Source organism: Synchiropus splendidus, chromosome 8, assembly GCF_027744825.2.
Source record: "Synchiropus splendidus isolate RoL2022-P1 chromosome 8, RoL_Sspl_1.0, whole genome shotgun sequence".
NCBI classification, from domain to species: Eukaryota; Metazoa; Chordata; class Actinopteri; order Syngnathiformes; family Callionymidae; genus Synchiropus; species Synchiropus splendidus.
Genome location: NC_071341.1, coordinates 5,326,090 through 5,342,513, shown reverse-complemented (window position 1 = coordinate 5,342,513; position 16,424 = coordinate 5,326,090). Strand labels below are relative to the sequence as shown.

At 42.9% G+C, this 16,424-nt stretch overlaps 1 protein-coding gene across 2 annotated transcripts; it reads right to left on the bottom strand.

Annotated features, from left to right (window-relative positions):
- Positions 1–9,296: 9,296 nt before the first annotated feature.
- On the bottom strand, positions 9,297–16,424 carry tbx2b (T-box transcription factor 2b). 2 transcript variants are annotated; one of them, XM_053873623.1, is made up of 7 exons: positions 15,316–16,424; positions 14,490–14,757; positions 12,949–13,101; positions 12,374–12,450; positions 12,126–12,295; positions 10,969–11,552; positions 9,297–10,770 (listed from the first exon to the last, which is right to left on the bottom strand). In XM_053873623.1, exons 1-7 carry the CDS (start codon positions 15,672–15,674, stop codon positions 10,321–10,323), a joined length of 2,061 nt encoding a protein of 686 aa, XP_053729598.1. In that variant the 5' UTR covers positions 15,675–16,424; the 3' UTR covers positions 9,297–10,320. The 2 variants fall into 2 exon arrangements, with proteins under 2 accessions (XP_053729598.1, XP_053729599.1); XM_053873624.1 differs by having other exon boundaries at positions 12,949–13,095; positions 15,316–16,412.

The following is a 16,424-nucleotide window of genomic DNA, read 5'->3' as shown; positions in this document are numbered from 1 at the left end:
AATCTGTGTTGGGCATTGCTACACACTTCAGGGCAGCTGGAGCAATTTGTCATGAAAGAAACCATCAGATGTGGAACTCTTGCTAAGTTTATGCGTGTTGCTCAGAACAGGTTCAGCGTTTGGATCATGAGCATCATGAGCACGAGGCAAATAAATTTGCACTGAATGTACCCCAATCAAACTTGGCTAACATCTGTTTCTTTGATATTTGGATATATATATATATATATATATATATATATATATATATATATATATATATATATATATATATATATATATATATATATATATATATATATATATATATATATATATTTATTTATTTTTATTTTTTTTATTTTTTATTTTTTTGGCCGCACTTTATTCCAAAACACTTTCCTAGTTGGTGGGCTCCCCACTGACCATGGCAATACATTGAATTCTGATTCTGAATCTGAATATATATAGAGCACAATACCCAGAAGGCACAGCTTCTTTGAGATCTGAATAAACGCTCTCTGAACTGAGTCTACAGAGTCCCTGCTATGCATCACTACACAGTTTTGAACACATTTTTAATACATGGGACTTTGAGTAGTGTCAGATTTATTTGCTATTTATTTATATATCACATTGTTCTGACCAAAACTAGGCATGTGTCATATATTTTGTGCATTACTCAATCTTGATTGCCGTGACATCATTTTAATTCTGCGCAGCGGAAAGTTAACTGATGCTCAGATCACACACATAGAACGCAGCCGCCTCTGCCTTTATTTAACCAGCATTAAAAACAAAAACACTTTGATTTTAGGCACATTCTAATATTGAAAACAACATAAACACTGCTCCATCATCGCTCACAAGTTATACTGTACATTAGTTGTGTGCATGTGTCCTGTAATGCAGTGGTGACGCCATCCACCTCCCCGTCCTCTATCTATGGTCTATGCAAACATGCACTCAAAGGGGAGAATGTTTTTCTTCTTCTTACCATGAAATGATTCCTCCAAATTGATCCTAGAACTAAAAAGGTTTCTCCAGCGTGAAAGTGGCAAACGGTTTCGATTACGATCTACTGTGCTGCAGCAAGACTTTTTGCACACAGAGCCTATCAACTATATTGTTTCAGAGTTAAAAGTATTTCGACCGAAAACCATAAAAACACTTTTGTAACATTTTCGTCCTTTTTTCCACAATTTATTACTTTAATTTATTACCCAAATATCAAAGAAAAAGATGTTAGCCAAGTTTGATTGGGGTACATTCAGTGCAAATTTATTTGCCTCGTGCTCATGATGCTCATGATCCAAACGCTGGACCTGTTCCGAGCAGCAGCTCACATAAACTTAACAAGGGTTCCACATCTGATGGTTTCTTTCATGACAAATTGTTCCAGCTGCCCTGAAGTGTGTAGCAATGCCCAACACAGATTTTCAGTGATGTTGAGCTTCTCACTGGTCCTCTCAGATCTCACAGTGTAGGTATATGGGTTTGCCATTGTCTTCTTGGACGACCAGTGGCGACCTAAGCCAAATTGAAGCACAGTTTTCTTCACATAATGGCCCCCAAGGACTGCACACTAGTTTACTAGGGTAGGAAGCAAACTGACGAAAAGTGATCTTTCTCTGTCCGTATATTCACCTGCCAACTTCAGTCTGGCTCTTTATAAACTGTGGCATCATAACTCTGTAATGATAAACATAAACTAGCCAGCAACAGTCTGCATTGTATTTCCTCCCAAAAAATTCTTTGGGGTCAAAAGCACTACTGTAAATCCTTCCCTATGATAATAACTCTAATGTTTTATGCATGTGGAGTTATTGTTCTTTGCTGACGTATCCCAGTACAGTTTGTTGATCCACTTAATGAAAGTTCAATGTTGATCCAGAGCACAGGAAATGGGAATCAATGTAGTGAACATTGAGCATTAAAAGCTTGCTGGATGATCCGTTTTTTTTTTTTTATACTTTACTTACAGTTTTAGATTTTACTAAACACAGTACTTATAAAGTAGACAATGGTAAACAATTTTAAAACGTAAGGATGGTAAGTAGCTTGACAAAAAAGGTAATGATAATGGTAAAATATTAAATAATGCTCTACACTCCCCTGGACTTGCATTCATATATATTGAATAAAGCACCATTTGAGGGGAAAAACAGAAAATTCAATCAATTTGGCCATTCTCAATGTCCAAATCCTTCTGATTTTTGACAGAGCTGCCCCACTATGCGCGTCTGATCACCCCCACTGAAGGATGAGAGCGATGAATAAATATCTTGAGTGAAAACCTGGACCCAACCGGCTTTAAGTCAAAATACATCCTTTGTGCTTCTATCACAGTGCTCCTGTTTGTTTGGGATCTCTTTCTCTGCGGCAGGTCTGAATCCTTTGTGACCCGCGACTTCTCACTGCTGGTTTTATTTTTCAGGGGGAAGCTCTCGCAGGCTTTGATGTGGGCGCCCTGTTTGCACTGTGACCATTTAATTCCGAGTGGAGCTTGATGATATTAGTGTCAGGGTCAATTGCTGATTTGAGTTGGACTTTAAAAGCTGCCTTGGCTGGCGGTATGTGGGAATCATGTGCTGCCCGGTTCAAGATCTGGTCAAACCCATCGTCTTAGTTACACTCACGTAGACACTGCAGCCACTCCCAAGACTCTGATCCGCAAACATGTGACCAGGCAGACATGGGACTGGGTTATCCTGCTGACTTCACAGGACTGAGCTAGTGGAAGTAGCTCCTTGGACCTCCCTGGATGGAAGCTCCCAAATTCCTGCTTGCCATCGTTCTCCACAGACATCCCCACGGCTCTGAGCTCCTAGAATTGGTTCATGTGAGTTTTCCTTTAACGCTGAGCAAATATTCTGTCTCCTGAAGAGTCAAGTGGAGTTTTGCGTCCAATGTTTTCGGGAAAGTTGTCCAGCCGCATTCTGAGCTCATGCATAGGCGCTTCAATAAAGTGAAACGTTTCTCCTCCAGCATCACATTCCAGAAAATGGTTGTGGTCTGTCATGATAGACGCTATTAGGTATATAACTGTGACCATAGGCTTCTGTCACAGTGTCACTGGGTGTGGCAACTGAAGCGCATGGCCACATGAGGTACTGTATGATCATATGAGGTGCTATTTATACCAACTGACCTGAAATTGAATATCCAGAGAGAATGGAGCCCCACCCATGCCATCACTATACCACCTTTGGTTTATGTGTCATGTGGCCAATGCACAGCAAAAGGTGGAAAATGTGTTGAGATGAATGACTTCTGAGTCACTCTTATCCACTTGAGAATAGTCCACATTTGACACGTAGGGTCAGGGAACAGCAGGGAACACATGGGCTGAGACTGGGGCTGTGTTTTGGCAGATATCTTGCGATGCGATACATATCCTGATACAGGAGTACAATACATTGCTGTAAGTTCAGCAATATATTATAATAACAACCGTAATTTTCAGTCAAATATCAGTCAAATAATCACATAATGCAGTACAATATTATGTCCATGAGAATGAGTTTATTGTTATGACGTCGGTCCAGTTAGACTTAATCAACAAAGTAACCAGTGAACAAAAAGAAAGCGTTTCTATTAAACACGTTGCATAGATATTGATCCAGACTAAAAATTTCATCTCAGTATCACGCAGTCAAGTACTGCGATATTTGTGCGTATCAATAGTTTCTTGCACCTCTAGCTGAAACAGCTCACTGCACAGAAACAAAAAAGTGTTTAAGCTGCCTGTACAGGTATGTACATTTCTGTTGCTGCCTTCCAGTATCACATGATAACTGTTCATGTTCATACTGTATAGAGTCATCGGTCAAAACTCTATCGATCCTATCTAGCGACAATGTTGATACATTTTATCACCACAGTCAGGTGATGATTTATTTATTTTAGCCTCCTAAATACAGATGGGACCCTGGAACATAACCAAAATGTATTCAGGCCGACAGTGGTGGCGATCCCGGGGCTTCCCAGGTGGAGGTCATAATGGTTTGCACTTTAAAGAACGTCCTCATACTGTTTTTGTCATTATCAGCAGCGATTAGCAATTCACTTCACCTGGGGCTTCCATGTGACAGAGCTATGCACAACACTTGAAAATGCTACATGCTGATGGAGTGACCACATCGTTCATGCGCCAGTGTGAGTACACTGCATGTCCGTGAGTTTATTTAAGGGAGCGTGGGGGTATTTTACATGTGTCTGGCCTCCAAGTGTTTGGGGGATTCTCTGTTTTTAGAAGAGCTGAGGGGTTTAGTCTTCGCCTCCTGACTCTGTCCCGACGTTTGCTCATCATGACAGGTTCTGTTAGTCTTTGGTAATCTTTTCTGATCATCTGCATGACCAAGGCTCCCACCGCCGCTGCTGGCCAAAATGATTTGTCTCGGGTCAGACAGGAACATTGATTTTCCCACTGTCTCTTTTAAACACAGCGTCAAGGACTGAGCTGGTGATCAAAAGCCCTGACTCACAGCAGACTCCCTTGCTGTGCGGATGTTCAGGTTAATGGCTCCAGTCTGTTACTGTATATGGGAAGTCAAAAGCAGCCATTTCCAAGTTGTTTCTGTTTGCTGAACTGAATGACAAGATGGACATGCCACTGTTCTTCAGCCTCTTCACTCTTGGTGACACGTTGTTTGCAATGAGATGATTTATTTCTTAGAGAAGTAATACTCTGCCTTAAGGATGGATCATGACAAATAAGCCTAATATAAATTTGGTGTCATCACTGCATCAAAAATGTACATGGATGTAACCCCTAACATCAGGATGTATCCCCATACAACAGTCATATTGGTGTTTGAATGACATGAAATCTAACTGAAAACAAAACGGACAGCAAACAAATGTGTTTGTCCTCTACATATTGTGTATTTTTGTGTACCAAGACGCTTCCTCCTTCAGATGTGGCATCCTTCCACACCAGGGAAGACACTTGTGACCTGTCATTCATGACTTTGCATATGCAGAGGTTATCGCAGGTCCCACAACACGTCGGCTTATGACTGTTGTGGCTTGTGGAAGCTGCTCCCGATATGATTCCTCTCGATGCAGTACCTCTGATCGTCGTCCAGAGCCCCGAGGGGCCGATGGCTGGGATCACTATCTCTTTGACCAGCAGCTGTTCAAAAGCATAGTCAGGTGGACTGATTCTGGACTTATACTCTCTTCTCCTCAGTGGGAACTGATGCTTCAGATTTCAACTCCTGATGGAGTAATTTCTCACTTGTGGCCTCTACACTAGGTCAAACACAATAAGCCGCCATAGCACTTTTGTCACCCAACTGCTGGCAAAGTGCGGTTGTTCCACCTCATGGAGGCTCGCAGGGCAATCTATTTAGACCAGCAAGCCCTCGGTGTGGAAAGAAAGCAAAGAGTTTGAGAAGAAAGCAAGAATTTATTGTCTCGCTATGAAAACAAAAATGAGCAGAACAACTTTTTGTTGGTTTATTTTTTAAGGCTTAGGGTTAGGGTTGACTAAAAACATGATACATGGATTAGAATCTTTGTGAAGACCTCTCATTGCCATAGTGCTTTGTACAGCCTCTCACCGTAAACAGAACCATCCAAAACAAATCTCGAACCTCAACCAAGCATCTGAACCAAACCTACACCCAATTGTAATGACCCAGTTATTTTTAAGTTTTAATCCTCAAATACAAGGCTTAACCTCGTGGGGACCACTAAAAGGTCCCCACAAATGCATACGTTCCCCACAAGTAGATGTGTTTTCAAGAATTTGTCCTCACAAGTACAACTGTACAAGGACAGCCACACACACGGTCAAACAGATCAACAAGTCACTGCATAAAAACAAGATTTGAATTGACAAATACAGTCACAGATACTCAGTCACAGATATTCACTTTGATGGCTAAGTGCAATGTCTTCAGACTCTGTAACTCTGACTGGATTACGTGACAATAGCTGTAGTTGGCTGAGTTGCTGCAGTCATGGGGTGATTTTTTGGCCGTGGAGGACGAATGTAAATAGGGGGCACTGTCTGTCAGTTGAAATAAATACAATGCACGTGTAAAAAATGCCTATGCCATTGGCCATTTCTTTTATTCCCTGGATCAGCTAAGATGAGTGGTCCCCAGTCACACTGGAGAATCACTGATCTTATTTCCAACTCCCAGAAACGGCAACACAGTAGTTTCAATGACGACTCATGCCTTTTTCAGCCTAGATGGCTGGCAGTCACAAAACATATGATGAATTGTGTATCACCAGAGATCAATCATCATTTTTATTGGCGTTGTTTGATAAGCAGATGGTCATCATCGATTGCTTTTTGTTTTGTATTTGATTGAATTATATCATTATATGCTTTTATTAAGATCAATATTTGTGGTTGTAATTGTATAATTTCCGACATGTTCTGGTGACAACCATCACATAGGCACACAAAATCATACAGCAGACTGGGTTGACCTTTGGCTAGTATATATTTTTTTTTATTTAAAAAAAAAAAAAAAAACAGTTCCAGAAACATCATTAGTATTCCTCTGCTGCTGGTGCTGCTACTCAACTATTATTTTTATTATTATTGTTGTTATTGTTGTATGCCGCCGCCCTGGCGTCTTTGGTGAATTTAAAGTAACTTAGACTACCACCTAGTGGTCGATATAAGAAGCCCTATTCACTGGGCCCTCCCGTGTGCTCAAACAATGCCTTCCAAAGTGAAGAGGACGCGCTGTTTTCTAATTGTAGGTGATGAAAAGATAAGCGATTTGTTTTTGGCGGTAACAACCCGCTCGTTTTGATGCTCGCTTCTGATTGGCTATCTTACTGCACCAATGAGCGTGCCACACCTGAGAGGAGTAGCAAATGAGACAGCGGATGCCAGTTCAAGCTGCACGCTGTGAAACGGCCGCACAACACTACTAATAATGACGACATTATAAACCTTATCCCAGATGTTACCTTTGTTTTCATAAAGAACATTTCGGATTTGGATGGTTCAGCCGTGAGATTAAACCACTCTTGCTTATGTTTCCCTCCTTGACACGGTCATGGTCGTACACCTTAAAATATCGTCTACCTTATACCTAATATCCAGTAAGGTAACACATGAAGTACATTCAAAAGGGATGTTGTATTTTATTTTGAGAAAGTTGAACATCCCGTGTTTCTTAAACTGTGATATCGAAGCTTCGAGATTTGTGATATGTACTTCTTTGGTTTAAATTTATTTCAGTGGCACCTCATTCACTGATCGTCAGTTTACTTTAAGCAGTGAAATCATACTTGACCCATTGTGATCCACTTTAATCTTAAAGGGTGAAAAGCGTCTCACACCATATATTTATAGTTTCTGGCCTTCTGACGTTTTTAAATCTATTTTAAATGCTTATATTGGTACATTAATTTAGAACCGACAATGAAAACTCAAGAATCCTTCCTTTAAGTCTGTGTTTGATGGTTTGTTGAAGCTGATAGTTTATATAATAATAACGCGAATGCTAAGATTCAAAAAAGAAAAGAATAATTTGAAGTCAGTCAGAGTTGTTTCATGATGTACGAAGATGCCATCACTCTGAATGACGTCACCTGGTAGAAGCGCGTGACGCATGAGCCGCGCTGGTGGCACCAAAAGCGCTGATATTCATAGCGCGAAGTTGTGAATACTCTTGTCCCCTTTAGAGCCCGCGCCGTCAGCTGCGATTAGTGCTGATCCGCGGGGTCTCCGCGGGGCCCCCGGGGGCCTCTATTGATCAGTGAATGGTTGGTCCAGACTCAGACTTGTGACTCTCTCGCTCACTTGCTGCTAATTGAAGGCAACAGAGGAGCAACAAGCCTGGAATAGAAAGGGAGTTGCTCTCAGTGATTATCGCTGCAGAAAGAACACGAAGAAGGGAGGAAGGGGCCGATGGAGAGGAGAGGAGAGGAGAGGAGAGGAGGGGAAGAGGCTCTCTAATGAGGAAGCGGGGCGGAGGACGGCTGTGGCCGGCAGGCAGGCGACAGGCGCCGGGTCCCGGACAAAAGGCTGTCTACCGCCCATGCTCCCCTCATTTCACACACACACACACACACACACACACACACACACACACACACACACACACACACACACACACACACACACACACACACACACACACAGTCTGTTTAAATCGCAAACACAAATGCCCTGTCACTGAAAATAATACAGCATCAGACATATCGCACAGCGACACCTGATCAGTAACTGGAAACTTTCTACAATCTTCGGCCTCATCGCCTCTTCAAATAGCTTTAGTTAAGCGCGTTTGGTGAGGAAACACTGGAGCCAAACAGGCCAAGATGACAAACCATCCGCCACACGTGACCAGCAGAGGGCACTCCTGTTACACGTCCGCGTTAGTCAGTCCACGGCTGGTGTGCGCGCGCGCTCTTCAGCCAGTAAAAATGACACAGCAGCGCCCTAAAGCTACTGAGTCCTAATATGAGCTACTCTCTGCTGCCATTTCCCTGGATACCAGTCACAGACAAACCTCAATTCTACCCGTACTGGTCAAATTAAACAAAAACAGCTGATCACATTTGTTCTGCACAAAACTCGACTACTGCTCCGACACCATTGTTCAATAACAAACTACTGCTGCCTTTGTAAAACTAGTAATTAAAACAAAACCCTGCCCTTCGTCGTTGATCTATTGTGCAGTGCCTACGATACACTTCTGTGCGTGGATTATTCAGCTCCTACTGACTGTCCTGCCCTCCCACGCAACCATTTGTACAAGAGATCCAACTGAGTTTCGGGTGTGAAGTGACACCCACTGCTGCTCCACAGCCACCTTTCGATTATTGTTCTGAGACAATCTGTACCACTACCTTTGTTTCTGTGTCATGATTTGATAGTTTATCACCTTTGCTATAAATTATTGACAGTCGTTCGATTATTGCCAACTATTCTCCAAGTAGTGTGGGTATTCATAATGGGTCTGTGACCATTATCATCAGCAAAAATCTCATTCTTTCCTCTGCTTTCAGTTCTGCTCTACTACAATAAACAGCAACGAACTGATTACTTTATGCTTCGTCACAGTAGCAATAATCAATAAACACACTATTTTAGCACAGCGGATCATTTCACTCCACAATAAGAGCTTGATGAAAACAATAAGAAATAAAATGAAAGGGAACACACTTCAATATGCTTCAGTATAACATGACCATAATAACACCGTAGTGTAATTACATAATAATAACTATTATTGCAATGATAATTAGTATGTAAGGCCTATTCTTAATGTAGAATATTAATAATAAAAGAATATTAATAATAATAAAAGAATAATAGACAATTATGGCGAACCTTCAGCACAACATTTTTTATTGAAATTGTTGAAATTGTGAGACAATCAAAAGAAAGAGAAAAAGAAAAGAAAAAGAAATACCCGGACAACCAGCATAAACGAGATACTTCCTTTTTTAAATATATTTATGAACAGATATGAAGAAGGACTGTGTAAGCGTCTCCTGACTGGAGTGAAAGAACCTGAGGTGTTTTCTGTTTCCTCTCTATTTGTTGGTGAACGCAGACGAAAACATGGCACACACACATCTTCTCAAATAAAATTAAAGTCAGCAATACTTCATACAGTTTTCTTTTCCAAACCAACAAGCGCTAAATAGCTTTTTCATAATGTACACTTTATGTAAAATGGTGGCAGATGAAAAGACAAAAAAAGCCCCACAAAAAAATCTAAAATATATATATATATATACACGCAAATATACAGCATGGAATAAATTAATACCAATTGCATATTCTTGGATTTTAGCATTATTTACAGATTTGTTGTTGTTGTTTTTTTTTTTTCATTTATCTTCAATCACATAAATAGTTCAGAAACAAAAATGGTGAAATGGTAGTCTTCTTTCTCCGTTGCAGACCAACATCCAGAAAAGGATCAAGCCAGGAGAATAAAAGTTTTTGGACACAGCTTTGATGCCTGACTGTCGCTGGATGAAGCATCCTGTTGATGGATCTGTCTGGAATATGGACCAGAACTGGCCTTGTGCGCGCACGTGGATCAAGTCTGACTTCTGTAGTGGATTTGCTTTAGTCCTTTAGTGGTCACTGTGAATACTATTTTGAAAATGACCTCAGTCTAAATGTCCATATGTATGCTAATATCTGCATAATTTATTTATTAAGTTTGTTCAAATTTTTATGTAACTTGATTCTTTTATAGGTAGCAACTCATCTTAGACTGGAGGAGATGCTCGGCTAGTCTGCAGTTTTTCTAAAATGGCAGAGCTAGTCTTACCTCCATCCCAGTCTCTTGAGTGTGCTCAATTAAAGCCAAATCTCCTTCCCTAGCTGACTACATATTGTCACTTAGGCGAGTCTGCAGAAGGGGACGGTGCCCTTTGACCCTCCAGGCCGCTCACCAGTCTCTGAATACTCTGCAGTTCGTTCACAGAGTCTTTTATGGAGCTTTTCGGTGACCCGTCCCTCGGAACAGAGGTTGCAGTCTTGTGATTGCTGAGGTGCTCTGGTGCTGGGCTGGTTTCCCTGCTGCCAGGTTTGGATGACTCGGAGGCGGCGTTCAGGCTGCCCGACAGGCTGGTTGTGAGCAAGTTGGAGCTCTGGGGCAGAGACACGGGAAGTTGGTAGGGGTTGAAACGCAACCGGGGCCGGGACGAGGCCAGGAAGGGGTTCCTGGAGAGGGGACTGGAGGTGCTGGTGGCTGGCAGAGCGGACGCCGAAGCTGCAGCTGCCGCCGCAGCCATGTAGGTGTATGGGTAGGGGAAAAGGCCGCCAAATGGAGGCATGGGAATTCCCTGGAATGAAAAAGGCAAAAAAAAATTACAACCACATTTAAGTCTAAACACACAGACCAAATAAAGACTGACAATTACGAGGTTTACTTTTATGATTGTACAAGTCCCACAGACTGAGGCACAAGGATATATCTTCATGCAGAAATTATTATGTTTTTACTTGGGATAAGAAGTAAAACAACAGGTTGTTGGTCTGACCTGTGATGCGAGCATGTGCTGGGACAGATGGAAGGGGAAAGGGCTGGGGGTACCTCCTGCGCCCTGAGTAGAGAGGCTTCCATTTTCCAAGCCGCTTGCTCCAGATACGGAAGCCAACAAATGCCCCATGCCCATTGCAGAAAAGGCTCCAGGGGCCATGGCAAACTGCCCGGGGTGAAACAACAGCGGCGATCCGGTGTTCAGAGGGTTAAAAAACTGCTGACTGTGCAGGCCAGACAGAGCCAGGCTTTGTAAGTGGCCTGGACTGAAGTGTGAGGGACTTTCAGTCTGAACCATTAGGGGGGAGAAGGCTTCTTTACTGGCACTGATGCCCCCACTCTCAGAGTCTTTTGTCAACACGTCTGCTGTGTCCTTCCTGTGCCGGCTGTCCGCTTTGTCCTTTTCAAGATTCCTTATACTGAATATGGAGTCATCTTTCTTCTCAGCACCAAGCCTGTCCCTGGCGCGCTCCTCACACCTGGAGCTGTAGGGGGATACAGGTTCAGGTCCAGGGCTGTTGGAGCTGGTGCAGCGCTCTTCGTGGTGGTCCAACTCCTGCTCGCTGTCGGTGCAGGTTTTTTCATCTGAAAGAAGCAAAAGAGACAACTTTCTGAGAAACTGTGCCCGCAAAGATGGACAAACAGGACCTTATAGCTCTGGCCATTCAGACGATTGAAAAACTCGATTTTCGAGGGAAATATAACAAGCGTACAGTGTCCATTATTGCCACGAGCAGGCATCAATGACTATTATTAGCATCTTAAAAATCCCCAAAAAGGGTTTAAATACATTTTTCCCCAGTGAGTAAAAAATGAAAACTGTTTATGTTATTTTCTCCACATCCTGTAGGTAATGGGGATTTATTATACAACTAATTTATGCATTCTCAAACATGTGGGAACGATACCTAAGGTGAGTTATGACTTTAATTTGCCATGTTAGTAATTGACCATCACCAGTTTTGGATGCGTTCATTTGTCAGCCGCGTTATTACACAGGAGAATATACAAATTATACCAAGTTATTTCAGTATAATTATTTTGTTAAGAATGAAATACTTTTCCTTTTAACTAACTGCATTTTAACTCGACTCATCGTGCATTAATAGAGGACAATGCTCAATGTAATAATGCTTTGTCAAAGGGGGCGTTGCTTACCTCGACTGGGCCTGCTAAACCGAAGCGGACTGGTTCCAGCGCCAAGGGGCGAGTGGACCGAATCTCTGACCGTGGGAGGTTCGCTGGAGGAGGCGTCAGAGTCCGCGCCGTCTCGGTCTGCCTTGCACTGGTCCTCGTACATCCGCAATGATGGCATGGTCAACTGTTTTCTGACAGTTAGAATGACAATGATCACTTCACTGAGCCTTAACAACATTGAACATGAAACATGAAGCGCTGACTATTACCTTTTCTCTCTTCGTCCGTTCCCGGTGTCTCTAAAGCCTTTTGCAAACGGATTATTGTCGATCTTCAACTGCGTAATCTGTGATGATTAAAAAAAATCCCACTATGAGTTTGGATTATGACACACACGGTTCGACAGAAACTGCACTTGCATTATTAATAAAATCATTATTCTCATTGGCCCCTAGAGACATTATCTGCCATGGAATATTCAGCCAGGGACTCCTGAAAAGATTCAATAATTCCAAAACAGGTCTGGTCAGAGGGGCCTCCCGGCGGTGCGGTCCTGGAGGCCTCAGTGGCCCTGAGCGCACCCCTCTGGGCACTCTGCACCAGCATCTGTTCACAGGGTCTGCGGGGTGACCGGCCTTTAAATTGAGCTCTAATCCACGTTGACTCTTTGCCATAAACTTTTACAAGACTCCTCTTAACCCCTCGACCTCCTTGGACATGGGGACCCATTAACTCAGGGGAGGGGACCGCGTGAAAGCTGGCGCAAACGTCATTCGATGTAAATTCACGTATCACAGCAATGACGGTGCGGTCAAAACAGCAACAGCATCAACAGCTCACCAACCTTGTCGTTCTGATAAGCAGTCACAGCCACAAACTCGGTCTCCGGGAAGACGTAGGTTCGGAAGGTGCTGTAGGGCAGTTTGAGGATGTCGTTGGCCCGGACGATGTGGAACCTGGGCTGGTACTTGTGCATGGAGTTCAGGATGGTCTGCACCAATACGCACAAACACACAGCTTGGACGTAAATATCTTTGTATACATGACACATCAGTCACAACAAAATGAATACACACACGCGCACGCACGGAACGATCGTCAATCTAATCCCATTTCCACTGCAAGGCAGGATTTCTCGCTCACTGAGAGAACTTTTGAAAACGAGGGACGAATTTCAACGAACACAAAAATTCGCTTTAAAACATCAACATTTTGATCACAAACGCACACACGCATGAGGATACCCTCCAGACTGACGTGTAAACGCTGAATTTGTTCCAGACTGAAGGACAATTAATCATTTAGGATGTCAGACACGCAGTGCGCCATTTCGACTCATTTATTATCCTCTCATTTTTTCCTTAATATTGTTTTAATCGGCCAATACGATTACAGGCGCGGCCACGTCAGTAAATACTGCACATGTGAATGCTCACTGCAAGTATTCGCACCACAGACAAATCAATATATTTGAAGTTGAAATAAATAAAAATTATATATATATATATATATATATATATATATATATATATATATATATATATATATATATATATATATATATATATATATATATATATATATATACTGTTATATCATTGCTTTGAAAAACAATCTGAAAAAAATGTTTCATTGAATTCAATAAAACAGACGGAATAGTGATACAATATCATTAACATAGTTTCACCTTTTTATCACAAGCAGATAATAAATATTATCACTAAATATTATAAATAATATACATATTATTACTAAAAACGAAGAAAACAAAACAAAAAGATGCGTTTGCCATGAGGTGATTTTTAACGAACAAACAAATATATTACAGAAAGAGTGAAACACGTTTAAGTGAGTCAGTTTCGCTTTACTCGAATCGATTATAAACTTGGTATTTTGGGACGTGGTGGCACGTATCTTTTCAGTTAGGGACCGGTGTAACCAAAATAAATGTTTTCTGTACGTTTTTTATATGAATGTATCGCTTCACAAATAAGTAAAGAGAATTGAATGTGTGATGTGTCGTTTAAAAACCATAACATTTAGTATAAGACTCACCCAAATAAATCCCCAAGATTTGTTAGTATCTTACCTTATTAATTATATGAAATGCTTTCCTAAATACAAATACTCAATCTAAATCCCAAACACAAGTCATGTCTGTGGTGTCTCAAATATGGGTTTCTAGCCTGGTCTGAGGAGGAGGATGCGTGAGCTCTCGGATGAGGTGAGCGGGGTGGTGAGGAAAGGCAGCCGAGCCTGGCTGCGCATCAGCGGGGAGTCAAAGTGTCAACACGACTGCCGCTAATAACTGCAGGCCCGCACCATTCACGTCCCCTGTGAACCAGCTCTCGCGCCGATATTAACACAGAAACATGCAGTACTCACAAATCCGTGCTTGTCGGAGATGTTGTTGGTCAGCTTGAGTTTATGGAAAGCAACAGGCTTGGCCATCCACTGCTCGCCGGTGGCCGGACTGTCGGGGTGAATGTACATCCTCTTTGGCATCTCCGGGTCGGCCTTGCCCGCCACCATCCACCGCGAGTTATGGAACTTGTACCGGCAGTCGTCCGCCGCCACGATATCCATCAGCAGGATGTACTTGGCTTTCTTATCCAGGCCATTTATTCGAACTTTGAACGGAGGGAACATTCTCCTGCGAAAACAAACACACGCTGTGAGGAGAGCTCCACATCCTCGTACCTAACGATACGACGACGTGTATATATTCTTGTGTGTTCCTGACGTCCAAACACAACACTACAAAGCTGAGTAGAATATTTACGACACATCACTTCATCTCGCTCTCTCTCTCTTTTTTTTTTTTTTTTTTTGAAGTGACAGTCCGTTTATAAAATCCAGAAGTGTCTACGACTCCGTTGAATGCAGTGAGAGATAAAATCGGGTCATAATTCATTCCAAAAATATTCCAAATATTCAGTGTGCTCATTTAGGAAAACTGCTCTTAACTAGTGCAACCGAAACCCTCCAATAATATTCTGTGTTTACTCGTGTAATTTCAACCTAGGATATTAGGAAGTCATCCATTTCGTTAAAGGTTATAGGCACTGGTTTTTATACTTATGATAACATAGACTTTCGATATAAGTTGTTGAAATTAGGCGCGTCACGTGCCACTCTGTGATATTATAATATTAGTAATATTCATTAAAAATAGACGACGATTTGTGCAGCGCAGGATGGTGTTGTTTACCTTCCGGACTTGGTGATAACCATCTCCGTGCCGAGTTTATGAAACTGGTCCCAAAGATCCTTGGCTTCCAGTGTAACTTTGGGGTCGTCGTCCACCTCCTCCTCCGGCTCAAGGCTCTTCATACTCCGCATGTGAGCCGCCTGATGGTGGGTGAGGGCCGGGTGCAGTCCAGCCTCCGACGCCCCGGCCAGGCCGTGCTCCGGGATGGGCTTGGTGAGCGCACCAGGCGGGAGGCTGAGAGCCGGGAAGAAGGAGGGCTGAGCGGCCGCGAGAAAAGCGGACATGGGGAAGTCGGTCGGCCGGTGAGCGTGGAAAGGGTGGTAAGCCATTGCAGTCCCTGTGAAAACTGGATCTCTCATCGGTGCATCCACAGAATGCGAAAAGGAAAAAATGGATTTGGTAGTGATATTCCCCCTCGATCGAGTAAGTCCGTGCTTCGGGACGGAGTTAGTGGTGAAGCGGCGCCGAGCTGCGCGGTGCCCCGTTCAAGACTTGACGCGTTCCCGGGGTGACAAAAGACAAGCCGAAGCCGCTCGCTTCAGTGTTTCTGCTCCTGGTCCGTGTCGAGGAGCTTCAGTGGAAGGTACTAAGAGCACGCCGAGCCGGACTGCTCCGTGTTCCTGTGAGAGAAAAGAGCAGCTCCTCTGCTTCAGTCATCCCACTCTGAGTGCAGATCAGTGACTATCTCACATGTCCTTCCTGCCTCCATCCCCGACACTAATGAACCAAGCCCCTTTGATTGCTGATTTTACGCTTTCTGGACCAATTGTGGCCCCCTATAGGCGTGGTTCTGACAGCTCCGGCCAGACGCGGCGAGAGGAGGGGGGACAAGAAGGTGTCGGAAGCATTAGCAGTAAGAAAACATGTCAACAGAATAAAATATTAACCAATGACAGGAAAGATCGCTAAATCCCACCCCCATTTCCAAGCCAAAGACCGGGTCAGCGCTCACTTCTTGGCCGGTGGAGACATCACCTCGTTCTGTTGCGTTTGTTTTGAAACTCGCAAGTCATCTCTCCGCAAACTCACCCAGTCAGTGTTCACATTTGCACGGAGTAAACACCAGTGGAGCCGACACAGATTTATTTTCAGATCCCTGTTACCACTGA

Coding starts and splice junctions, on each gene's coding strand:
- tbx2b (XM_053873623.1), bottom strand. CDS start 15,674: ATGAGAGATCCAGTTTTCACAGGGACTGCAATGGCTTACCACCCTTTC. Junction 14,758..15,315: donor GTTATCACCAAGTCCGGAAG/GTAAACAACACC, acceptor TTGTTTTCGCAG/GAGAATGTTCCCTCCGTTCA. Junction 12,296..12,373: donor AACGGACGAAGAGAGAAAAG/GTAATAGTCAGC, acceptor TCTAACTGTCAG/AAAACAGTTGACCATGCCAT.